This window comes from Sinohyriopsis cumingii, chromosome 6 (genome assembly GCF_028554795.1).
Source record: "Sinohyriopsis cumingii isolate HCF-2022 chromosome 6, ASM2855479v2, whole genome shotgun sequence".
Taxonomy (NCBI): domain Eukaryota; kingdom Metazoa; phylum Mollusca; class Bivalvia; order Unionida; family Unionidae; genus Sinohyriopsis; species Sinohyriopsis cumingii.
The window spans coordinates 126,570,613-126,597,880 of NC_142966.1; the positions used below are offsets into that span (position 1 = coordinate 126,570,613).

Genomic DNA, 27,268 nt, shown 5'->3' on the forward strand with positions numbered 1-27,268 from the left:
ATGAAAATGGTCCCAATCAGATGTTCCAATTTGGATACCACAGCAGCTAATTTGAAAATCTTGTTACTGCTGAAGAATATAGAAGATATTTTCAGCTCTCAGCAGTTAAAAGGAATAAATGGTCATATCTTGAATTCCTGGAACTTCTTTTTAATCATTAGAGCATCTGTCTCTTCGAGGAGATGTTCTTTTATGTGTGTGTGAGTGTGATTTGGAATTTTAACATAGCTTTAACAAAAATTCAGTCATATCACAACGATGTGTGCATTGTGATAGTTTTATAGTGATGTCTAGCTCTTGGGCATCATGTTGCAGACATGTAGCATGATGTCCTACCCAGTCACATTATCGTGACACCAGGTCAACCAGTCCTAGCACTAACCTCTTAATGCTGAGTGCCAAGCGAGGCAGCTGCTTGTACCATTTTCATCAGTCTTTGCTATGACCTGCCATGTTCTAAATGTATGCATCTTTAAATTACATGTATTTTGTATACCTCCATCTGATCATTAGACCAAGCAAGTTTATTAGTGTGACCCTGCATCTGTCATCTGTCATCTGTTGTGTGATACAGTTGTCAACAATTAGTTTTTGTCTGTGTAATGGCATTTTATCCATTACTTATTTTGAGCAAACTTGATGCATTCACTTATCATGTCTATATCAAGGCTGTTTCCATAATAAGTGACATTGCACATATGAATGAGTTGAATCTAGCATCAGTTTGGCTAATTTTCTTACCATCTAAATGCTACAGAATTTGATCAACTTTGTTTATATGCTTACAACATCAAGTTGTCAAACCAGTGTAATAAAAAATGAGATCTGCACAATATAATAGGATGATCTGGGTTGTAATTGTTTTGTTACGATCCAGGATGATGATGAATCTTTGCTTAAATTTTAAACTTGATATAAAATCTCTTATGTCTATAGAGGATGCTAGTATGTAAATGGGTTATATGCATGTTTAAATAGAAAAGCATGAAGCTTATATTAGCAGAATTTTGGATGAGTGAAGTATATGCATATGAATGAGGTTATCGGGCATTTGATTGGCTGAATTTCTTACAACTGTGCATAGGAATGAGGTTGTCTGGCATGTGGTTGGCTGAATTTCTTGCTACTCTGTATAGGAGTGAGCTTATCTGGCATATAGTTGGCTGAATTTCTTATTACTGTGCATAGGAATGAGGTTATCTGGCGTATGATTGGCTGAATTTCTTACTACTGTGCATAGGAATGAGATTATCTGGCATATGGTTGGCTGAATTTCTTACTACTGTGCATAGGAATGAGGTTATCTGGCATATGGTTGGCTGAATAACTTACTACTGTGCATAGGAATGAGGTTGTCTGGAACATAGTTGGCTGAATTTCTTATTACTGTGCATAGGAATGAGGTTATCTGGCATATGGTTGGCTGAATTTCTTACTACTGTGCATAGGAATGAGATTATCTGGCATATGGTTGGCTGAATAACTTACTACTGTGCATAGGAATGAGATTATCTGGCATATGGTTGGCTGAATAACTTACTACTGTGCATAGGAATGAGGTTATCTGGCACATGGTTGGCTGAATAACTTACTACTGTGCATAGGAATGAGGTTATCTGGCACATGGTTGGCTGAATAACTTACTACTGTGCATAGGAATGAGGTTATCTGGCACATGGTTGGCTGAATTTCTTACAACTGCATAGGAATGAGGTTGTCTGGCATATGGTTGGCTGAATTTCTTGCTACTCTGTATAGGAGTGAGGTTATCTGGCATATAGTTGGCTGAATTTCTTATTACTGTGCATAGGAATGAGGTTATCTGGCATATGGTTGGCTGAATTTCTTACTACTGTGCATAGGAATGAGATTATCTGGCACATGGTTGGCTGAATTTCTTACTACTGTGCATAGGAATGAGGTTGTCTGGAACATAGTTGGCTGAATTTCTTATTACTGTGCATAGGAATGAGGTTATCTGGCATATGGTTGGCTGAATTTCTTACTACTGTGCATAGGAATGAGATTATCTGGCATATGGTTGGCTGAATTTCTTACTACTGTGCATAGGAATGAGGTTATCTGGAATAATGTTGGTTGAATTTCTTACTACTGTGAATAGGAATGAGGTTATCTGGCATACAGTTGGCTGAATTTCTTACTACTGTGGATAGGAATGAGGTTATCTGGCATACAGTTGGCTGAATTTCTTACTACTGTTGATAGGAATGAGGTTATCTGGCATACAGTTGGCTGAATTTCTTACTACTGTGGATAGGAATGAGGTTATCTGGCATTTGATTGGCTGAACTTGTTACTACTATAGAGGCTGTATTTCGGAACTTGGGATCTGGATTTGTCATTTTCGGTATTTTGTTTCTGAATTTTGTTTAAAATTCAGTGCATGAAATTAATTAGGTAATTTGGATAATTAATTAGGTAAATGTTTAGTAAATATTTGTGAAAAGACATAATTTAAAATTTATATGATGAAGCATGACTTTTCTGCTTAAAGCATATTCATATTTGGAGGTACAGATGAGTAAACTGTGTGCATGCCAGCATGGACATTAGCTTTCATTTTGTAGAATCCTTAGAATGGCTGTCTGCTTTTGAAATGTCTGCTTCCTATTCTAAATCAGGGTATCAATTACATATGTAGTTTCCACCCATTTTTCATTAAGCATTCAAATAGTTTGTTTTGGTTTAGACTTAGATTATCAGACTGCTTTAAAAAATTACTTGACAAATATTTATAGATTGAGCAGAATGGATAAACCAGTCAGGAATATCTATTCTGAACCATTTTGCATCAGGAGACTAGGTTTCTTATAAAGTTTCTTTAAAACTTGGTAAATGAGTTTATATCATTAAGGTCTTGGATGACTTCAATTATGACCTACAGACTGTATGTTAATTATGCCTTTATCGTCATAAAGAATTTATATCAGGATATTGTAAAATGGGTCAAAACATCATGATCTAAAGTTTGATATATAATGTGTTCCTACATTACTATACATGCCTGCTTAGTGAAATTGTGAACTGTTAATTTATGTAAGCCTGGTGAGTGTTTCAGGTCCACATGGGCCTCTTGTTCATTGGGAGTTTTAACTCCAAGTCCAGTTGTGTGCAGAACAGTGTTATGACTGTGTACCAGATTGTTATAAGTCTGATGAGATTTACCTTGATACATTTGCTCTGTTTCACAGATTGTTTAGATTATGGCTGGCATTAAAAAAGCAGAGATTGTTTTCATTTAAACATGGTACAGTAGTAAGAATTTATAGCTTATGTAATTATTGCCATAGAGAGGTCTTTCAAAAATAAGTGAGATCTGTGCATATTAATGAAATACCTTGGATCTGACTTGATGAGATTGTTACCTCTGTTTCTAATACATCTCACCAAAGCAATAATTTTTTGATTAGGGTAAAATGCTAAATTACTTAAAAATAAAAAAAATTGTTTTCATTGGCATTGTAAATAAATACTATTTATTTAAGTCCTGTTGTTTAGCAGCATGAAAAACAGTGTGTCACAAAATGGAATGATCCAGTCACACTGATTAGCTTCAGTCAAAATAATTAGCTAATAATCTATTATACTTTGTTTGTAAAAATTACAGGATGATTTTTATTTTCAGTATTAAAAAATAAGATAGTCCAACATCTGGAGCCTGTCAGAATGTTGTACTGGCACATCTTGTGGACATTACTTGCCCAAGGGGCTTATAGATTTTTCAAAATAGGTTATATTACTATGGAGTTCAACAGGTTTTCCATCAGGCTGGTAGTTCTTTGGAGTCACTTGTCCTTGGCCTATGTTTGAGAAACACTTTCTTGATCTCTATTATTAATTTTGTCAACTATCCACATATTTTTTTCACTTTAATTTTTGGTTATTTCACCGGAGTTATTTGCTGATTTTTATTCAGTTTGGCCTCAGGGAGATTATTAAACATGAGGAAGCACTGACAATTTTGTCTCGGACAGTTGACCCCTCTGATTCCACCACAATGCTGGAAGCAGTCAAGATTCTGGCAGCAGTGTGCCTCGTTCCACCAGATGGGTAAGTGTAAGGTACAGGTGAAGCGAGCAGGAGCATGTAAGTGATGAATGGGACACCAGTCATTACAGATTAACACCCTCAGAGGATGTTTGTATGTTGATTTGCTTAGATCATATAAAGGAACTGAGATCAAAAGCCTTGCTAAAATGCAGAACTGTTAATCAATACAGGATTCATGTATTTTACCCTATTTTCTTTTGCCTGTAGTATAAACCTCTTGGGCAAATTCCTGTAGCACAAGCATACAAATATTTTTTTGCACCTTACAATTCATTGAAGTATATATCTGAATTTGGTCAAAAAATAGGTAAGATATATTTATTAATGGTCTGTAATATTAAGAGTTTAATTTATAGCTCATCAGGCTGTAAGGCCATATCTGCATATGTTATGGCCCTGCATTTGTTATGTTATGGCCCTGCATTTGTTATCTGTCAACAAGTGCTATTTTGAACTTCTCAATAAAAACCCAGGAATAATTGTAGCCACCCATACATATAGTGAAAACACCCTCTAAACTGCTCAAAATATTTGATCAAATTTGAAAGGAAGCATACAGGCAGGATGATCTTTCAGATTTTTACAAGTGATGTGGATCCATATTAAAATATGACTGCTGTTACTAAAAATAGAACAATGTTAAAATGACTTCTTCTCCGAGACTGTTGAGTAGAATTTAATCAACTTGTTGGAAAGCATCCTGGCATGAAGATCTTTCAGCTTTACAAGAAATGCGTATCAGCTGTCAGATATAATCAGCATTAAAAGGTTGCCTCTAGGATGCACAAAAAAGAAAATTAAAATTGAAACTTGTGCACAGTGTTTCAGTCTGTTGGCATAATTATGCACGCAAACAGTTGGGTAAATATTTTCATGAATCATGTGCACTTTATTTTCAAGAAATGTAGAAATTACCTGTTTTGCTCCAGTACAGTGTTTCTGTTGTGGACCACCATTTCAGTTGGTTGAAGAACAATGGTAGCCGAGGAATGCTGAATTTTGTTGGACTACCAGTTAAGTTTCTGTAACACAACACAAATATCCAGTCATCTTGTGCAGAATGTGCCTGGATATATTCATTTTATTAAAGAAATTACGCCCCTAGATCAGTCAATTTCCTAATTCCATGGGCCCCATTGCTCTTCAAAGAATTGAAATGGCAGTCAAGAGAATTTGAAAAAATGTAGCCACTAGATTGCACCTGGATTTACTTCATAAGTAAAAGGATTCAGAGTAAATATACTATGAGTAATTAGATTCTAAGATGTGCAACAGTGTCAGTAAGGGCTCCTAACTATGTGAGATATTCTTGAAATTTTGGACCCCAGTTTTCCTTGCTTTGAAATTTATTATCCCCCTTCCCCCAACAAACATTGAAGAAGGATATAGTGATAGCAAGGTCTGTCTGTCTGTCCATAGACAAGGAGGTTTCCACCACAGTACTCTAGTTCAATGTTTTTTTTTCTTCATCCCAAACTTTGTATGTGGATTATCCATGGATAGGGGTAGCAGTCTTTTGATTTGGCACAGCTATGTTGAAAATCAAGGTCATTGGAGCTGAAAAATGTGTTTTCTTCTCTGCATAATATGTCAAATTTCCTAATTGTCATCAGCTTTTATTGGGCAGGGACAGCTACCTTTTGGTTCAGAGGTGAAAGGTCATGGTCTCTTGAGCTGACAAATTATTTCCTTTCTGCTTGATAGAACGAGTTTTTAGGACCCAATTTTGTCAACGTTCAGTACACTTGGAGAGAAACACCTCCCATTAGAGTGTTGACCCCAGAGGTTCAAGCTAAAAGTCACAGGAGCTACAATTTTCATTTTGTCTTCCACATAAGTTGACTTTCCTCACGATTCTGCAACCCCAATTTTAGGAACCTAATAGTTGCTTTACATTTAAAGAAGGGCAGCTCCTTATTGAGTCTACAATTGATACATCAGAGGTCAAGGTCACTGGACATGAAATCGCAGAATTGTTAATTAAATTTTTAATAGTTGTTTTTGACTGCAAGAACAAACATAAAGACCTAATAATGTTCCCTACATTAAATATTTTCAGCATGTTTTTTTTTAAATTTCATGGTGTTTGTTTTTTGTAATAATATCATTATATATGTTTTTTTATGTTATAGGTGTTGTCTAATATTGTAAAGCGCTTAGAGCTTCTGAAGATTAGATGCTATACAAAGTCTTCATTATTATTTTTTATTTTCATTCTTTTGGGTCAAACAGTCTTCTATGTTTATAGACCATAAGAGCTTTTGGAATGGTCTGTTCTCTGTCCATCTGTTAGGACAAGTTTGTTATTGCTAAACTAGAGTATTGCCTTCAAACTTGATATAAATTCTTCCCATGGTTTATTAGTTGGTCCTAAATGAAAATGGTGCTGCTAGGACATCCAGTATGGCCACCACAGTGGTCATCTTGAAAATTGTGTTATTGCTTCTCTTTCTGAATGGATGGTCATATCAACATGAGGTTTTCAAAAAAAGGTTTCTTATGATGTTTTGTTGGTTCTTAATGAAAATGATGTCAATCTGACATCCAGTATGGCCACCACAGTAGTCATCTTGAAAATTGTGTTATTGCTTCTCTTTCTGAATGGATGGTCATATCAACATGAGGTTTTCAAAAAAAGGTTTCTTATGATGTTTTGTTGGTTCATAATGAAAATGATGTCAATCTGACACCCAGTATGGCCACCATGGCAGCCATCTTTAAAAAATCTTGTTAACACAATTCTTCTTGAATAGAAAGTCATATTAACATGGAGGTTTTGCCAGATACTTATTATCATGTCCATTTTGTCAATGAAAATGGAGCTGATTGAAATCCAATATGACCACCACAGCAACCATCTTGGAAATCTTGTTTTTACTATTCCTTTTGAATGGAAGGTCATATCTTGAAAATATTATTTTTTACTTGGTGCCAGTCATAACTTCTATATGGCTGCCACAATGGGTGTTTTAAAAATCTTGGCACTACTTCCCCTGAATGGATGGTCATTATGACATGGTTTTTATGAAGTCCGAAACGAAAATGCTGTGTCACACATCCAGTATGGCTGCTATGATGACTGCTTTAAAAATTGTTGAAAGTTCTCTCCATGAATGGATGATCATTATCATATCACAAAAAGACTTTAATGATATTTACTTGTGTTAGATGTTTAATGCCAGAATAATCCACAAATTAAATTTCAACATCCTTAAGTTGTCAGACTGACATTGATGAGTAGCAATTACTTATCTTATGTTACATGTTTATGATCTAATAAACATTAATAAAGAAGGAGTGAAAAGAACAAGCTTTGCAAAATTTAACAAATGATTTATTTCCCTGGAAAAATACTGTGAAAATGAAAAATAGTTACTTATGGTTTTAAGAAATCAAATCCAGAAATAATCCAAGAAAAATCCATGAATTAAATTTTAGAAGTCCTAGTAATGTAATCTTTTAATTAATTCAAGTTCAAGTCCTGACGAAAAATCCAGAATGGAAGGCGATAACATACTGTAGTCAGCATAGTGCTGATGTTTACAGTCCTTTGTAAACCACAGAAAATAATATTCCGGTGTTTGAATTCTGAATAAAATTTATAAAAATGTCTTTGTCCAAGAATTCTGCATGAGCATTCAAATATTTCCAGGAAAAAGAATTATCCTTTAGAATCCAAATAATTTGAATAAAATTAAAATATAACTCCAAACTGTCACAACCACATAGTTTCCAGTGTAAAAGTCCAACTATGGATTAAATCAAATAGACATAACACTGAATTCTAAATTTAAATGGTGCTTAAATCCAGTATGTGTACCAGATCAGCTAATTTAAAAATCTTGTTATTGCTGCAGAGAGATAGTTTCAACACTTGACATTTCAAAGGAAGAAATGGCCTTGTCTTGCATTCCTGGAAATTATTTTCACCCAGTATAGCATCAGTCCCTTCATGGGACTCCTGTGTTATGTATGAAGTATCTGTATCACTTCCTCGTTCCAGGCATGAGAAGGTTCTTGAAGGCATCACGGTATGTGGAGAGATAAGAAGTCAAGACCGCTTTCTTCCAGTCATCTGTGGACTAGGCATGCGGGACAACATACAGATGCAGGTGTCATGCATTCAGCTTGTTAATGCCATTGTCAGTACTCCGGATGACCTAGATTTCCGGCTTCATCTCCGGAATGAAATTATGAGGACGGGATTAATAGACCTCATTGGAGTAAGTTTTATTTTTAGTTTTTCTGTTTACAGAAGTGATTGTGCTATTTCCTTGAAATTTACTCTGGATATTTTGATGTCAACTGTATTTTGCTGTGTGATCTTACATAGAAAGTTCTAAAAATGGTTTATGAATTTTGAATGAAATTTCCAATTCAGATTCATAGCTTAATGTTTTCAGTTAGTGCAAAGCCTAGCACTGGCTTGTGTGTGCAAGTTGTGCAAGCTGTAGTGAAAAGCAGCCTTTGAAATGAACAGTCACCCTGGGCAGGTGCAGAGATGTGTCTAGGATATACATTTATGTAATTACTGCTGCATTTAAAAATATGCCACAAAATTGCAGTCTTCCAATGCACAAATTGGTGCATTCTTTGCAAATGTATGTCAATTCCATGTACTTTTTTCTTGCTATACAATGAAGTCTGTGCTGGCTTTGTGTAGAAAATCAATACAAAATGAGTGGTGATATTGTCAGATGGTAAGTTCTGACTGGCTGTCTTAACGGACATAAGACAGTAGTGAAACATTCCAAACTTCACACACTTATTGATGTCTTTGAGAGATAATTCCCCAAAAAGGACTGAAAATGAGGATGAAAATGAAAATGAAGAAATTTACATGCAGTGATTATGTTGGTTCCAGTGAAGCAGTGTGCTTGATGAAACTACTGCAACTAGTAACAAGAAAAGGAAATAGTCTTTCATTGAGATATAGAAGAATATCCATTTACGGCTCTGAATAAATGAGAAACGGTATGTTTTGCAATTGGTGTTCAAAATTTTAGAAGAAAATCTATTTCACTTCTGGAAATACAAAATTTCAAACATCTACTTTGGATCAAAACATGGAATTACCCTCCTCCAATAAGGACATAAAAACTTCTGGAAAACTTCTAAACAGGATTCTGCAGTGCAGTTAGTAAGTGGATAGATTCAGGTACTCAGCACTGGCAGTTTCAGATTGCTTTCCCATCATGAAAATGGGAGACAACACAACATATTGTTTCACTGCTTTTGTGGAAGAATTAACATCTTTCTCTTGTCTTATTTATATAAGTTAGATGCCTAATGTATTTTTTATTTGTTTTTAAAGGTTGTTGTTTTACAGAATAGTGCAGACAAATTTGGATATCCCATGTCTGAAAAGAAATGCTACAGTGAAAATGTCTGACATTCAGATTGTGTTTTGATACATACATTATAATTAAGTCATGTCAGGTTACTGCCATGTATATGTTTGGCCTGTTTTCAGTTGATTACACTTTTTATTGTGAATCCCTGGATGGTATATCATATTTGAGATTGAATGGAATATTGGACCAAAGTATTAGATTTCGTATGTAAGGTTATATTAAGACCTCAAGTGAGTTAGATTATGAGCAACATTCAAACGTATTGATTTATGAGATGATCTTGCATCTGATAGACTGAGATTGTGAACACTCTGGAGACCATATTGCTGACCAGATTTTGATCAGACTTGGTACATAAATTTGTAATATGATCTCAGATGAGTTCCTTTGTCATCAAGATCTCAATGCCGTTCACACATATAAATAAGATGATTTTGCATCTGATTGACTAATCTTGTGAGCACTCTGGAAGCCACATTTCTTCTTTAAATATGTTACCCAGTCATAATACCTTAGTAGAACTACTACTGCCTCGCAAATCCAGCCCTGCCAGATTAAACCATTTTAGCTAAAAAGCTAAAAGTTGTCTTCCCACCTCAGTGGCAGTTAGAGTGATTTCCCCTTGATATCAGGATTTGTACCAATATGAAATTGTCAGTTCCTACTTTCGCTCATGCCAAGTAGCATACTCACTTGCAAAATCCATACGAGCAGTTTGGAAGTTTTCTACCTTAAAACAAGTTGGAAGAGTTATATCTTTAAATTTCCAACTTTTTTGTTCTTTCTATCATCAGTTTCAAAGGTTTAAATTTTTCTGTTATTTTCACTTTGCTGTCTTCACACACTTAGGTGCCTTTGGTATATAACTGCACAGGTCACAATGGCGTCTTCTCACTTTGCTATAACCGTATTAATAAGTGCAGGTCTGATGTTTGATACAGAAAATTAATTTAATATTGCTGTATAATTTCTGCTATGTCTGGATAGATACAGGTAAGTTTTCTATATTGTCTTAGTGCCCAATTCATAGTTATATGTGATGCTTTACTGATTTTTACCTGTATTTGACCTTCCTACAGGTAACATTGTCTCACAATAGATATTATAGTGTCTACTTTGTATGTATTAAGAATGATGCTTCAGTGCCTTTTTTATGTGCAAGTTTTGCTTGTACTTTATAAAACTCATTATTTTACTGTATAGCTTCCGCCAGGGTCGGATATATACAGGTAGGTTTTCTGTACATAGTTTATTCATAGCATCCACTTCATACCTATAGTTACTAAAGGCAGTGCTTCAGTGATTTTACCTGTATATGAAATACAGAAAAATTGGCCTACCTACGGGTAACTTGTTGCTAGAATTGATTATTAGCATCCACTTCAAAAGTATTAATATTGACACTCTAATTATCTACCTGTACAGGCCACATAAGCCCTTTGAATGCATTATCATAGTGTGTAGCTTGGCACTGACACTTCTAAGTTTATAAAGCATGATGTGCACTGCAGAATGCCTATATATGTCTGCTCTATTTTGTATTACAGATTTAGACCATGGGCAAGACCAGTCTGACAACCACTTTACTTGTATAGTTTTCTCTGGTTGTCTACTTTGTCAGACTTGCATATTATGGACAGAAGTCAATAGGCAGCAATTCTATGGGTACTAAGGAGAAAGAGCAGAAGCATAGCTTGAGGGATGAAAACAACAGCTTGCTTGGAAGGGTTGGAAACCATATCATTTACTGGGGAGTGAGATGGAGAGCAACAACAGCTTTGATCTCGCATATAAGAATTATGGGCTCGCTATGAGGATCAATGTTCCATACCCCATTTCAACTTCAAAAACTGAAAAAGTCATGCCTACCAAGATGGTCAATGTTCCTTCGTGACCGGACTCGGACATACATTATACAGCATCATCCATCAGAAAAACAAAGTTGTCCAGATCCACAACTCAAATAGTGCTACTAGGCACTTTCTGTATATGATGCCCAGTTTAGTGCCTCAGTATTCAAGAACTCAGTTCATGAACCCAGTTATACAGCAGTCTAACCTAAATAGTGCTGCTTAGCACTTCTGCGGATGACATCCAGTCTATACAGGCACTCTCCTGGATCAGTCTAACCTGCATAATGCTGCTAGACACTTCCTGTGGACAATGTCCAGTTTATATAATCACTATCATGGATCAATTTAGCATGCATAGTACCTCAAGATGCTTCCAGGAAATGACGGCCATCTTGGTGCTCAGTTTCACTTGTCCTAAAGCATTTTTAACTCTGATGGCCTAGAGGTTAGAGCATCCACCTTGGATGCAAGAGGTTGTGGGTTCGATCCCCAGCCGAGTCATACCAAAGACTTTAAAAATGGTACTAACAGCTGCCTTGCTAGGTACTCAGCATGAAGAGGTTAGTGTTAGAACTGGTTGGCCTGGTGTCAGTATAATGTGATTGGGTGGGACATGATGCTTCATGTCTGCCACATGATGCCCCAGTGCTAGACATCACTATAAACTGCCACACTGCAGACATTTAGCGGTATGATTGAAATTTTTTTGAAGTTATGTTAAGAGTCCAAATCACACACACACACACCTTTTTCAGAGGAAGCAGCTCATTAGTGACACCTTGGTGGAAACGGGATCTAACTCGTACATGCTGGAAGTTTAATGTACTGCCAGCCTCAGCATTCTTCTCCAACTATTTCGCAGGTAACACAAGTGACATCGACTTCACTACCGTAACCCCAGAATGATGAAAACTGGCTCTCATGTTCCCATGTTGTTATTTGATTTTACTATGATGAATGAAACTCAGCCTTTTTGGCTTAGACTGAAGAAATGTTCTGCCCACTCACATTGGACTTTTGTCCTTCTCATTCCTGTGCATCACCTACCTGGTCTACAGGTGTGACATCAGGTGATCACTGGCTATGGAAGAATCAGTTTTCAATTACTTCTACAATCAAAGTTGCTGACATCTTGGACTGCTTACATCATCAATTACAAGTCCCAGTAGTCTTCAGTTGTTTTTTTCCCCCCACAGATACCTACTCTCAAATTGTTGTTGGCAGTTTTAGAAGCCATACACAACATTTTTTCATTTGGATACCCATTATTTGATTTGTTTCATTGTATCTAATATTCATAAAGGGCCAATATACCTTGACCACCTTATCACAGATCCCAGTAGGGGGAAGACTCCAATCTTTCATTGCCGAATGGGGAAAATTTGCCATGACAATATATGGACTTTACAATAGTTTGTGGGTACTTGGCATCACGTTCAGCACACCTACTTCTCCTTCAGCTACAAATGCAGCATTGTGCACTTGGTCATCAACTCTTTTTATGCTTATGGGTTCAAGATGGAATGCAACAGCAGTTCTAAAATTCCATTCAATGGGGAGCCTACACAATCCATATGGACTTGGAAGAGGCGTGACTTCACATTCCCACTCACACAGGTTCCAGAAGTCCTGTGACTCACCTACAAAAACAAAAGTCTACAAACAAGCAGGCAATCTTTATTTTAGAGCAAGACCTGATATCGCTTGTTACCATATTTCTCATTCTCAGTCTCCTTGCCAACAAGTATATCTCTGATCTCGTACCATTTCAAGATTTCAGTGCTTTAGGTCTGGAACTCAACATTTAAGTAAACAGAAGCATGTCTTCCCCAGAAACAAGAATTGAATTAGTGCAGTGATAAATTACTTGTCTATATGGAACGATCCGTCTGTTAGAGAATTCCTTTGCCTGTTGGGTCTTGCTCAATGCAGCAGCAGACATCTTAGTCCTAAGTCGCCTTCTCGGGCACCCATTACAGTCATTATATGGTCCAAATAGAGACCAAACCTTTGACCATTGGACCAACTTTATCTGTCCATACAGTATGAGGATGCATCTCAAAGGCAATGAAACCTCTCTTCATTGGTTCCCCTCTCATATCAGTCCTGCCTCCTCGATTGGCAGGCAGAATAGGTAAAGTCACATCCTGTTGGTGGACACAGCTACATGCAGTTCCAACAAGATGGGTCAGCATCACTCATGACAGCCCCTGATTTCATTGCCAATGGCAGGCTACCATTTAGGGGTAATCAGACTTTGGTAATAATTCCTGTCTACTCAAGACACATACAGGACCCAGTACAAACCTTATATCCAAACATGCTAACAAGATCTTTTTTAGTCCTACTGTCACAGACCAGAAGAGCTTAAGTGGTGACCTGTTGTTTATTTAGCACCCATCATCCATTTTCCGTTAGCACAAGTTATAGCCACTCCTTCAAAACTGTTGAAAACATGAACTTGAAACTTTGCATACATGCATCCAATGTTTACTTGGTTCTAAATGAAAACTGTGCCACTTGGACATCCAGTACGACTACCTTAGTGGCTATCTTGATTTTTTTTATTGCTGCTGGTTTTGAATGGATTGTCATATCAACATAGGGTTTTAACTGAAGGCCTTTTAGGATGTCTAGTTGGTCTAAAATGGCTTCCAATATGGCCACTACAGTGACTAATTTAAAAATCATTTTATCACTCAAGAATGTCAGAGATGGTTTTTAGCACTCCACAGATATACAGAGGTGATTGCCATTTTAAATTTATCAAACTGGACCAATTTTTACCAAATATATAAGAGCATCCTGTCAAGAAGAGCTTGCAAATATGGCCACTAGTACCAAAACTAGCAAAATCCCTTTAAGAAACAAACTTGTTAACAAATTTGATCAAATTGGACAGAAAACATCCAGGTAGTAAGACCATTTAGATTTTGTACAAAGTGATGTTGATCTGACTTCAAACATGGCCACTGTTGCTAAAAAGAAAAAAGCCACTAATTTCTCCATAACCAATGGAAAAAATTTGACATACTTTAGAAAGTATCCTTGCGTGAAGACATTTCGAAAAATGGATACACCTCTAAATGACTTCACCAAAATTTACTCAACAGAGTTTGACCAAATTTGACAGAAAGTATCCTGGTATAGAAGGCCTTTCAATTTTATATAAATGATGCCAATTGCTATAAAATATGGCCACTGCTAAAAACAGAAAAATATTTAAACCATTTCTTCTGAAAAACTGCTGAACAGAATTTGACCAGACTCTGCAGATAGCATCCTGGCATAAAGGGCTTGCAGAATTGCACAATTGAACCACTAAAAACAGAAAAACATTCACTCAACTTTATTTTCAAACTCTGCTAAACAGAATTTGACAAACTATGAGACAAAGTATCCTACAATAGCATATTAATGCATTTCATGACAGGTCACTGACCTAATTTCCAGTCATTTGAGTTTCATATTTTTAGCTGTCCATTTATTATACCTTCATTATCTTGGACTCTCTTTCATTCATGAACATTATTGTGGATGCATTTAAAGGAAAATATCGCTTTGACCTAAATTTGCTCACTTTGGCCTAAATTTCAGGTTTTAGTGAGTTTTGTATTGGCAGCCATATTTTAGTGTAATCATATTTTGGACCCTGTTTCATACACATCAGTGAAAATTTATATGTGAATGCATCTCATGGGGAGAATTTAACCAAACCAACAGTAGGTCACAGTGACCCAAATTTCAGGTTTGTGTGATTTCTGTAGTTTCCTCTGTGCCAGTCTGTATATTGTGGGCTTCTTGAAATGTGCTTCATTTGTTATGGGGATTTCATACTTACAAGTTAATCAACTGGTTTGTAAATTTCTCTGACTTGTCATTTCTTTTCTTGATTGCCATCCTGTCTGTCATTAATTTAGTGAGGGTAATTAATATTTCTTTGACATGTGCATTGGAGGTTGTTACTTTTGTGGAGTTCTGTAAATAAACGCCTAATTGTGTTTATGTTTATTTTTATATCCTTTGAAGTTTGATGTAGATAACTTTGTTGAACTGTATAATTTGCTCCCACAAGAAAGTAACTTTGCGTTCAGAAGACTTTAGAACATTGTGCTGTGAAGCAAATTTTTTTCAGCATTGTCTTATGAGATTTCTTTTTTTTTCTTTTCTCACTTGTGTAATTTTTTGTCTGACTTCCGAATTGGATTACATGCCCTCACATATCACATGAAAAACGGCATTGGGGCCAAAACTGTTTGTATGGTCCTATTTGGCCCAAAACTGTTCGTATGGTCCTTTGTAAATCTTATTTTGTTGGTTAGCATCTGCCATGTTCAAATAACAATCTAAAACTCACTGGACCAATTGAAATCAAAATTGGCAGAGAGCATTGCTTAAATTAGGTCTTTAAAAAAATGGTATTCATTAGCATCATCATTAGCATTAGTTTTATAGATATCTTATATTTGTGCATCCTTAACTCCAGTGTGTGCAGCTATTACCACATTTGGCTAATAGACGTTGAGTGATCTTAGGCCTTCTTGGGACTCATTACAAATTTGCATTAATTAAAATTTAAATGACCAAAACTGTAACTTTGTTTTTCATTATTCAGCAACTAGAGGGCCAGATGGAGGAAAATCTGCAGATTCAGTTAACTGTTTTTCATGATCATCAAGAAGAGGATATGGAGGAATTATCCCACAGATATGACAATGCTAGAGTGGAATTTGAGTATCCTTTATAATCATCTGGTCAGATTTGCTTCTAAAACCACTATGTATACTCACCTGTAAGTCAAATCCATCTGCAAAGTGTACAGACCCCGATTTTCTGTCACATAATGTGCCAGTAAATCAGGGTATATGCATTTTGCAAGGAGTAAGCAGTAGAGCAAACAACATCAACCCTGATCAGCTGATACATTGTGCAACAGCAGATCAGTTTCTATATTGTTTGCAGTTGGGCTTGACCTATAAGTGAGTAAAAGCAGTGTTTCTTTCATGTGATAAATAATGATATAGGCTAGCAGGCACTATGTACATTTTTGGACAATATGTTAAATGTTCCTCTTGCTGACTCTCAAGAAAACCATTAGGGTTTCATTTATTTGTATATTTGTAAGGAGTCTTTTGGAATCATTTGAAATAGACTTCACAGTTCAGAATGGCCATGTTAAGCCAGGAAACTATCACAATTCTAGTACAAGGCAGGTCATTACTCTGTAGTCCATTACCACATAAACTGCAATCATCCAAATCAAATTGGGGCACATTGTTATATGGCAGAATCATATAAAGATAGTTCTAAAAGAAACGTTTTGCTTTCTATATTATTATATCCCATATTTTCTTAATTTAAATGTATGTGGAATACAGTTTCATAAGTTACGGTTTTTTCTTCCTTCTTATAAAATGTATACAGCCTGCAATTTATCAGCAGTTATATACCTGTTATAACCATTATTTATACTTGTAGATCATCTTATAGAAAGTTCATATAAGAATTAAAATTATTTTTATTATTTTTATCCTGAACAAAACCAGTGACCCTGTGCAGTGTTTTCAGTTGATATATAATACAGTGAAGGACACAATTGCAGAACCATACTATCTATCCATTTTGCAACATTTTCTCTGTATCAGAGATGAGGTATACACTAGGTAAGCATTGAAAACAGTATACTTCATTGACCTTTCCTACCTCTCTGCTTCAGTTGGTCAGTCATTGCTCACACGCACGCACGCACACACACACACACACACACACCTATTTACATACCTTAAATTAAAAAAAGCCATATTTGATACACTCTTGTGGCGGCTTGGCATTGCATGCTACTACTCAGTCATATTTATGCACCAGTTTTGATAAAACTTGGAATGTGTCATTCCATAATCAAGATATTAGAAAACTTGGATAATGAGTAAGATTAATGAGGTGGTCATGCATCTGATTGACTGAGTTTGTTAACCACTCTGGAAGTAATTTTTTTAAAATCTGATTTTGATTAAACTTCATATATAGGTTTATATAATCAAGATCACACATGAGTTCAGTAATGTGCAGGATCCATGCATATTAATGAATGATCTTGCATGTAATTAGCATAGCTTTACACTAATCTAGAATCTGTCTCTGATCCAATTTTGATCAAATAGGCTGAAGTCATTAGGGTTTTCGATGAGTGCAAATATGACAAAGATCCATACATGTTAATGAGGTGATTTTGCATCTGATTGGTTGAGCTTGTCAAACCTTAAGTGACTCTGTTTCTGATAATATTTTTATAAAACTTTTCTTATTTTTATAAAACTTTTTCTTATTTTTATATTTTTTATAAAATAAAGGTAAAAAGACATGCACATCAAGATATCGTGTTTTATTATGAGTAAGATAGATGGATATTAATGAGGTTACCTTGCTTTGATAAGCAGTTTTGCTCAACTTGAGAGAGTAATTCTGACCCAGTTTTAATCAGACTGTGTAAATAGGCTAATATCATCAAGATGTCAGATAACTTTGCATCTGAAATGGAGATTTGTCACTCTAGTAACTGTATTGTTGATATTATTTTGATTAAATTTGTTATGTAGGCATATGTCATCAATATCTTAGTTGATTGACTGGATGAACTTGTCAGCAATCTATTTTTCTGGTCAGATTTTGATGGACTTGTGTTACATTATCAGCAGTGTTGGATGAGTATGATTATATGCAAGATTTATGCATATTAATGTGGCAGTCTTGTATCAGATTGACTGAGCTTGTTCGAATTGGAGACTGTTCAGTATTCAGTAATGCTAGAGGTGTTGGCAGATGTGGTCATAAAATGGTGGCGTGGGACATTCACACAACCTGTCTTGCTTGCATGGCATGTATATGCACAGATGGATGTTCCATTTGTTAACAGGCCTGTAGGGCCAGGACTATAGGGCCAGGACAAAAGATCATGTCTCTTCCACTTCTTCTCAGGAAAACCTCAGCAGTGGGCACTTTCCAGTGTACAGAAATTACTTGTGGTTATGGCACTTCTTGTGTATGGAAGTCGCCTTCTTCAGTGACAGCACTTCACAATGTATAGAAGTCACATGATTCAGTGAGAGTGGTAGCTATGACACCTCCTGCTCTGTCTTGAAAGTCTTGTCACTCTCCTTTCAGAATGGTCATATTTACAAGAGATTTTCCACAAAAAGACTTTTTAAGAAATGTAAATGGTTTTAATTGAAAATGATGCCAATCAGAGATGATGCCATGGTTACCATCTTGGAAATTTTGTTTTCTCTACTCCTACTGAACAGATGGCCATAAGGTTTTCACAGAGACTTCTTATGGATAGTGCCAATATCAAATCCCAATATGGCCGCGACATCATATATACTGAAAATCATGCTTTAGCTATCCCTCTTGATTGGATGGTCAGATTGTTAGGTGTTCATTCATACACTTCGTGCAGTTTCTAGCTGGTCATATATAAAAATGATGCTGATCCAGCCTTCAAGATGGCTGCATTGGTGGCCATTTTGAGTCTCATCATGGCTAATTCTCCTGAACAGATGAGTTATGTTACTAAAACACTATATTATACAACTGGTCTTGCATATGATGGTGGGGGTCCCCAAGTGTCTGAGTGGTCTAAATAAAGCATTCGCCATCACGGATCACTGCCGTCTCACCTTGTCTGCATGAGTTTGAGTCTCAGGCTCGGCCAATGTGGGTATGTGAGAAAGCTTGCCAGTAGCTTGTCATGGGCTGGTTGGTTCTTTTGGGTTTTTTCCCAGGTTATTCCTCCACCATTGATACTAGCCGCCTATCTTGTGCTGAAAAATGGCATTAAATCCTCTAACAACAACAACAACAAAGCATATGATGATGCTAAACTGACCAAAGTGGCTATCTCAGAAATTACTGCTTCTCTTGAATGGATGATGGTATTGATACTAATATACCTCTTGCAGTATTTAATTGGTCCAGAATGAAAATGGTACAGATCTGACTACCTATATGTCTATGCTGTTGTGAACAAATTTGTAAACCACCTTGGAGTCATAGTGTGACCTTGGAGTCATAGTGAAAGGTTGCAGCCAGCATATCTGTATTTCATTCAGCGTATGAACTCCGACTTGTACATAGACCATTGGTAGTACCAGTATTGATCTCAGGGTCAAATGTCTTGATTTGGGATTTTATCTCTGATAGCCTGTGAGCCTGGATTTTTTTAAACTATAAAATCAAGCTTGTGGATATATCTTAAGAATACCTTGAATAGTGTCATCTTTTAACATACTAATAATTATGGATTACCATATGAATTCAGTTAAAAGTTGGTTTCAGTGCAAGCAGCATGGACCCTGATCTGCCATTGGATAATGTGCCTGCAGATCAGTCTTTGTTTTGTTTGTTCTACTGACTATTCCTGCCATCACATAATGCATAGTAGGAAAAACTACCAGCGCATTATGTGATGGCAGGTCTGGGTCTCTGCAGTTTGCAGTTGGACTCAACTTTATGAGCTTATGCAAAAAAGCAAGCTTAAGTTGTTGGGTATTAATAGACAGTATCAGAGGTGAATCCAGTGATCTTCTATCCATGGTGTCTGGTTAAAGGTCAAAGGCCATGATGAAGATTTTTGTACTGCATTTTTTACCAACAGAGTTCTCATCCCTTTGTGGGCCTCTTCAATTTATGACCATTTGGTTTACAATGTTTGTGTGATATATGAGAATGTTTTGTGTGAACAACTGGTCCCACAGCTTTTGGTGCATTGACCTGAAACTTGGTAGACACTGTTGACATCAGGTGAACATGTCCAGTGCTTAGACTCTGATGATTTTTATGATAGCAGAAATGAGCATGTTGTTTTACTGCTGTATTGATCTCATTTTTTTCAGGGACCAACAAACCATATATATTTAGGGCAGTGAAATTTTACAAGATAAGGATTGCAAGTAGATGACCTGATAAGTTTTTGAGGCCATTTATAGAAGTTTATGGCATGGCCCTTTATTGGTCATCTGTCCATTGATCCATATTTGCTATTTTCAACTAAAGACAGCTCCAGTGTCATAGTGGTTAGAGCGTCCACCTCAATTGCAGGAGGTCACGGGTTTGAAACCCCGGCCGAGTCATACCAAAGACTTATAAAAATGGTACTAACAGTTGCTCACTAGGCACTCACCATTAAGAGATTAGTGTTAGGACTGGTCGACCTGGTGTCAGGATAATGTGACAGGGCGGGACATCATGCTACATGTCTGTGGCAGACCAGTAATTATCTGGAATTTGCAGGGCTTGAATTTAAATGTATAGTATATTTCATCTCTGTTTTTCTTCTACTGGGATTCCAAGTCCACTTACAAATGTGTATTTCTATTTTTCTGTTACAGAGTACAGTATTACAAATTAATAGAGGAATGTGTTACTCAGATAGTCTTACACAGAAATGGCCTCGACCCTGATTTTAGACATACCAAGAGATTCAATATTGATGTTCAACCATTGCTAAGTAAGTATATGTATAAACTAGTCCAAGTCTCTGATGTCACTCATGAGATGACTGTCGATCTTATTATGATGGATGGTATCAGAACCAGCTCACTTTCAATGGGTGGTGCATGTTTGGATCAAGAATTAGTGACCACAGCTACATGGAAATTTGTAACTTGCATATGGCTTAGTTATTTATCTTTTTGTTAAGTTATTGTTTTAGCTTTAATATCATCTCTGAATCCCAGTCCAATGTTGTCTCCAGTCTCATAAAAGTTACTTGCAAATTTAACATATTTTCCATGCAGTCTTCACCAGCAAATATTTCCCTATGTTTGGGACAGCAAAACTTAAGCGTTTTAATTGGCAATTGAGTCTGACATCATCCATTGTAATAGTGAAAGATGTCATCATTAGAGTGATGTTAGAGACTTGGAACAATATGTACATGTATGGTGGTCACAGATTGGTTCTCCCTGCATATCAGTTGATACCATTTGGTTAATATCTCATGAATAGATTGCAAATGTTTGCTTGTTATGCATACCATTAAACTATAATTTTGTAAGATACTTTCAAAGGTACACATAATGAGGAAAGTTTGCAATATATTAGTGACATATAATCCCTGTTATGACAATTAGTACACAGCAAGAACTGGTCATCTGACAGTAAATCAAATAGCAGTAAACAGATTTAAAGATCTGGCCCCACTTTCATAAAACATTTCACATTTTCTCTTCCCTGAATTATCTCCTGCATTAAAATTTCCATCAAGTCAAATTTAAGGTCTGTTTCTTAATCTTATGCCCCAAGAAAAAGTAGCATATTTAAAAAAATACTTGTAATTATTCCTCTGTAGTTCGGGGGCCCCAAGTGGCAGAGTGGGCCGAAGTGCTTACCTTTGGTGATAACTGCCATCTCACCTATGTCTGCTTGGGCTCGAGTCTTGGGCTCAGCCAGTGTGGGTATGTGAGAAAGCATGCTTATAGCTTTCCAGCTTAGAAGGAAGTAAGTGTTTTAAGTAATATTTGTCCCTAATCTTCCTTCTTAATATAATGAATGTTATTTGCAGGAGAGACAAATTTAATGTTAGACAAATTGATTAGATCAGAAAACGTTTCATGATAAACTGTCTTGTATCTGAACTTATAAAAGTACTTGAAAAATTGTGTTTTGTCAATTGTAGTGATTTTTTTAATTATTTTTTAAATTTGCATATATGGGATATATTTCCAGTATTTTGCATAATTTGAAAGTTCAGATAATCAGTACCTGGGAAAGGTGTTTTCTGTAATTGATAATTCATTTTTTTCAATTTCCTGGGTAAGTCAGTTTGAATCTGCCCTTTGTTTACATTGGACAGGTCTGTTCTCTAAAGCTCTATCCATCCCTTTTTCTTGTTTTTAGGTAGTTTAGCAGAAAAGTCCAAGTTTGAGGACACAGAAGTCAGTATAATCGAGATGACATCCAAATATGAAGCATCATTGACTGCCAAACAGGAGTCAGAGGCCAAAGTTTCAACTCTGGAAGAAAAAGTCAAGCAGTTAGAGGCTGAATTAGCCAATCTTAAAGTCAGGGTAAGGCATTGAAGTTAATATACAAAATTGAACACAATGAAATTGCAAAACAAGTTGAATTTTTGTTATATCTTGTAGACCTTTGTAATCTTAAGATGATGTTCTTAAGCAAGTTTTATAAATCTTAGCACCAGTTTATGATTCGGCTTTCCAAAGTCCCTGATTATATTAGCTCTACTGGTCATTGCCTGCCCAGAATAGCATATGTAATTGTCTGTTGTTAATCAAACCATTAGCACAAGTTTGTTATTGCTACTGACTCCTCCTTAACTACTGGAGGATTGCTATGAAACTTTGCACAGACATTCATCCCAAGGTCTTGTCAGTCATAAATGAATATGGTGGCACTTGAAAATCAATATGACAGTCAGATTGGCCAGATCTTGTTACCTCTGTACACTGGGGTTTTCAACAAACGTCTTTTTATGATGCCTAAGTTGGTCCTAAATGAAATTGATGCCAAGTCGACCATCTTAAAAATCGTATCACTACTTATAAATGGATGGTCATATCAACATGGGATCTTGTGCTGCAGAGATTCAAACATTATGCACAACATTTTTTATATTAGTGAGATTTACACCATAGAGCATCTCTGATGCAGTCCTACATACAGAATGTTAGATTGGTACCATTTTCAATTTGAAGCAACCAGACAACATAAGAACTAATGGTGATACGGCCATTGGAAACCACTTTAAAATCTTACATAATGCTCTCACTTTCTCACGTGCTTACGTGATAATAATGCAATCTTTATAAATGGAAATTGCAACTGGAGTTTGATCTTATCAATACCAATGGAATGAGTGACAGACTTGATCTCGAGTTAATAACAAGCAGTTTATCCAAGACAGGATTCACTAGTTTGTTTTAACAGGTACATTTCAACTTTGAAAACATAGACCAAAATTTTTTGTTGAACGATATGTCACTATTACTTTTATTAGTCCTACAGTGTAAGATGTTGACCCTCACCTTGGTCATCATGCCATTTGTTTTGCAACATGAGTTCTGTTTAAACATTTTATTACCAATTTCATGTCTTCACTTAAATTTAGAAGGCATTATGGTGTTATCTTTCAGTTATGTATATTTGATTTAATTTCTTTAAAAAAAAAAATTATTATTCCATTACACGCTATGGCAATGTAATTTTATTTACTGGATTTGATATTTTCCAGAAATTCAGTTTAGTTTTTTGAAAATCTAATATTAGAACTTTGTGTCAATTGCTGACCTAGTTCCTGACCTTGTCAGAGTCAGAATCAGTAAGGGCTGAAGCAAACAACTTCCTTTTTTTATTTTTTTTATTCATTCTTAGTTTGGGATTTATAGAGTGAAATTTAGGTTGTACTGGGAGTACGTGACTTTAAACATGTTGCAATTATTTCGATATTCTGGTTTTACTGGAGGGTTGACCCTTATCCGGGTGCCTGTTTTGCGCAGTAGCCAGATTTAGTAGTGATGTTTTCAGAAATAATTTCAGTTGGGCTTTTAAACACTTGGACATAAGGTGTTTTTGTCAGTTGGAGTTCAATTTTTTCTTCAAATTGTTTGAATTCTAAGAGATTAATTCTTTTCCCTGGGAATATTTAAGTGCTCATACAGATTTCTTGGACAAAGACATTTATTGAAATTTTATTTGTAATTCAAAACAGAATATTATTTTCTGTGGTTCAACAAAGAAATGTTGACACTTCAGAACTTTACCGACTATGGCATATGTCATCACCTTCCATTTTGGATTTCTGTCCAGACTTGAACTCAAATTCATTAGAATATTTTATTACTAGGACTTCTAATTTGTAATTCTTGGATTAGTTTTTGGATTGATTCTTAAAACCACAAGTTCTTTTCCTCATTTTTACCTTGTTTTGCATGGGAAATAAATTATTTGTTAAATTTTATGAAGCTTGTTGTCTTCACTTTTTTCTTGTTACTGTTTATGAGAGTCTAAACATGTAACAAAGAAATTGGATTGCTTGTCCTTGGGATATATGAATTTTGGCTAAAATATTTAATTAAACTTTGTTTTTTTAAATTTGAATTCCCTGTTTTTGAATTTTTTAAAATCCCATGTATTATATTTTAAATTTTGCAATCTTTAGTGAGATCAGCAATCTTTTCTCTACATTGTCATCAAAAGTGGAAATCTTTCTTTCAAATCCTACCCAGGAACAATTAGACCTTTTGGTTCACCTTGTACCAACCCCCACCCCTTGTTATATGCAGTGGAAAGGCATAATCTTTGTTTTAACACAATGGCTCTGAATAGTGCAGAGAATATGAAATATACATTAGGATAAGGACATGAATGACAAGGTAATTGATTACAGTTTAATTTGAATGCAGATAGCTGAGCATATTGACAGGACAAAATAATCAGCATGGAGTTTGAAAAGGGGGTTGGGATAGATTCTAAATTAGAGAGTAACCCCGTGTTTACTAATCTGAAGAAAGCAAGTGGGTGCAGTCAGTAGTTTTCTTTGTTACTGACGTAAATTAATGTGTGTGCCTGCTATATTATTAAATTACAGGATGAAAAGGCAAATGACTAATTATTATTCATTACTACAGAAAATTAACATAACTTGTATAGCATAAGTATCATTTTGTATTGAGCCATCACCTCTTGCATTGATATGATTATCAGTGTGAAAAAATATTGATACATCAATTAATTGCTTCACCCCTTGTATAATTAGTTTTATTTTTTTGTACTAAGTGGTGCTCATGTTGTTTTCAAGCATATAGAGGACCTGAATGATTTGTTTCAAAACAAATCCTACCCACCCACCCTTAAATGATAAATCCGTTATCATGACTTTCTTTTTTAGTGCACATATTCCATCCTCATCTGGCAGACTTGATGAAGGTCAAGTTTAAAAAATCTGTCCCAGTCATAAACTGTGCCCTAACATTATAAGCAGACATTAGCTAACAAGTACATACTTTTCCTCTGAAAAGTTTGTCAAATAGTAATATATTTCATTTTTTTAAATGATGTATAGTATCTGTGATTGATTCAAAGGTGATGAATAAAGCACTATATATAACATTACTGTTTTCAGTTTTAGACTCAACTATAATTAGATTGGTTCCTTTTTTCTCATCTTTAAGGCGGTACAGTACCCAAAATTACTAAATCTTAGACACAGTGCTGAGTACGGCCACCATGATAGTCATCTTGAAAATCTTTTTATTGCTTTTCATTCTAAATAGAACACATATCAACAATGGATATTCAGCAAAAGGCTTATGACATCTATATGATCTTAAGTGAAAAATGTTGCTGAACTGACCTGGTAGCCATCTTTTAATCATTCATTGGTACTCCTCCAAAATGATTGGTTATATTGACATAGGGCTTAAAGACTTCTTATTATATATAGTTAATCCTAAATGATTGGTTATATTGACATAGGGCTTTTACCAAAAGACTTCTCATTATATGTAGTTAATCCTAAATGATTGGTTATATTGACATAGGACTTTTACCAAAAGACTTACTATTATATGTAGTTAATCCTAAATGATTGGTTATATTGACATAGGGCTTTTACCAAAAGACTTATTATTATATGTAGTTAATCCTAAATGATTGGTTATATTGACATAGGGCTTTTACCAAAAGACTTCTTATTATATATAGTTAATCCTAAATGATTGGTTATATTGACATAGGGCTTTTACCAAGACTTCTCATTATATGTAGTTAATCCTAAATGATTGGTTATATTGACATAGGACTTTTACCAAAAGACTTATTATTATATGTAGTTAATCCTAAATGATTGGTTATATTGACATAGGGCTTTTACCAAAAGACTTATTATTATATGTAGTTAATCCTAAATGATTGGTTATATTGACATAGGACTTTTACCAAAAGACTTATTATTATATGTAGTTAATCCTAAATGATTGGTTATATTGACATAGGACTTTTACCAAAAGACTTATTATTATATGTAGTTAATCCTAAATGATTGGTTATATTGACATAGGGCTTTTACCAAAAGACTTCTTATTATATGTAGTTAATCCTAAATGATTGGTTATATTGACATAGGACTTTTACCAAAAGACTTATTATATGTAGTTAATCCTAAATGAAAATAGCACTGATATTCAATTCCTGGAAAATCCTTTTTAGCTTGTAAATAGTCGATGGACAATAAGAACTCAAGATAAGAAGCATATTTTGCACATAAAAGCAGATAAGTCATTTTCTTGATGCATTCATATTATGCAAAACAATTAAATTTTATCTCATTAAGGCTGGGGGGGGCGTTATGTTCATTTTCACTTAAGATGGTTGAAAAGACAAAGTGTTCTTACTTCAGATTAATCCAAGCATATTTGATTCAGAGAAAGTTTTGTATGCTTTGATATGTAGAAGTTGTTTTAGTTTGGCATTTTCACCTGGCTTGAGGAAACGGGTGAAATTTTGAACTTACTGTATTACTTATTGGATCCATGATTTTATTACTTATTGGATCCATGATTTTATTACTTATTGGATACACGATTGTATTACTTATTGGATCCATGACTTTATTACTTATTTGATTCATGATTTTATTACTTATTGTATCCATGATTTTATTACTTATTGGATCCATGATTTTATTATTTATTGGATCCATGGCTTTATTACTTATTGGATACATAATTGCATTACTTATTGGATACATGATTGCATTACTTATTGGATCCATGATTTTATTATTTATTGGATCCATGACTTTATTACTTATTGGATACATGATTGTATTACTTATTGGATACATGATTGCATTACTTATTGGATACATTATTGTATTACTTATTGGATACATGATTTTATTACTGATTGGATAAATGATTGTATTACTTATCAGATACATGATTTATGCCTACAGGCCTTCTTTTTACCCCA

General features: G+C 35.2%; 1 protein-coding gene across 3 annotated transcripts in view; it reads left to right on the forward strand.

The window, feature by feature from the left end:
- The window catches only part of LOC149797909 (protein diaphanous homolog 2-like), a 150,650-nt gene that overhangs the window by 40,447 nt on the left and 82,935 nt on the right, over positions 1-27,268 (forward strand). For all 3 annotated transcript variants that reach the window (XR_016421915.1, XM_089962955.1, XM_089962954.1), the window contains exons 7-12: positions 3,938-4,071; positions 8,075-8,294; positions 15,894-16,012; positions 16,825-16,941; positions 20,665-20,783; positions 22,175-22,344. Coding sequence is in view for 2 of the 3 variants with exons in the window: in XM_089962955.1 (XP_089819081.1) it covers positions 3,938-4,071; positions 8,075-8,294; positions 15,894-16,012; positions 16,825-16,941; positions 20,665-20,783; positions 22,175-22,344 (879 nt within the window). In the remaining variant the exon portion in view is untranslated. The remainder of the gene's footprint in view (positions 1-3,937; positions 4,072-8,074; positions 8,295-15,893; positions 16,013-16,824; positions 16,942-20,664; positions 20,784-22,174; positions 22,345-27,268) is intronic.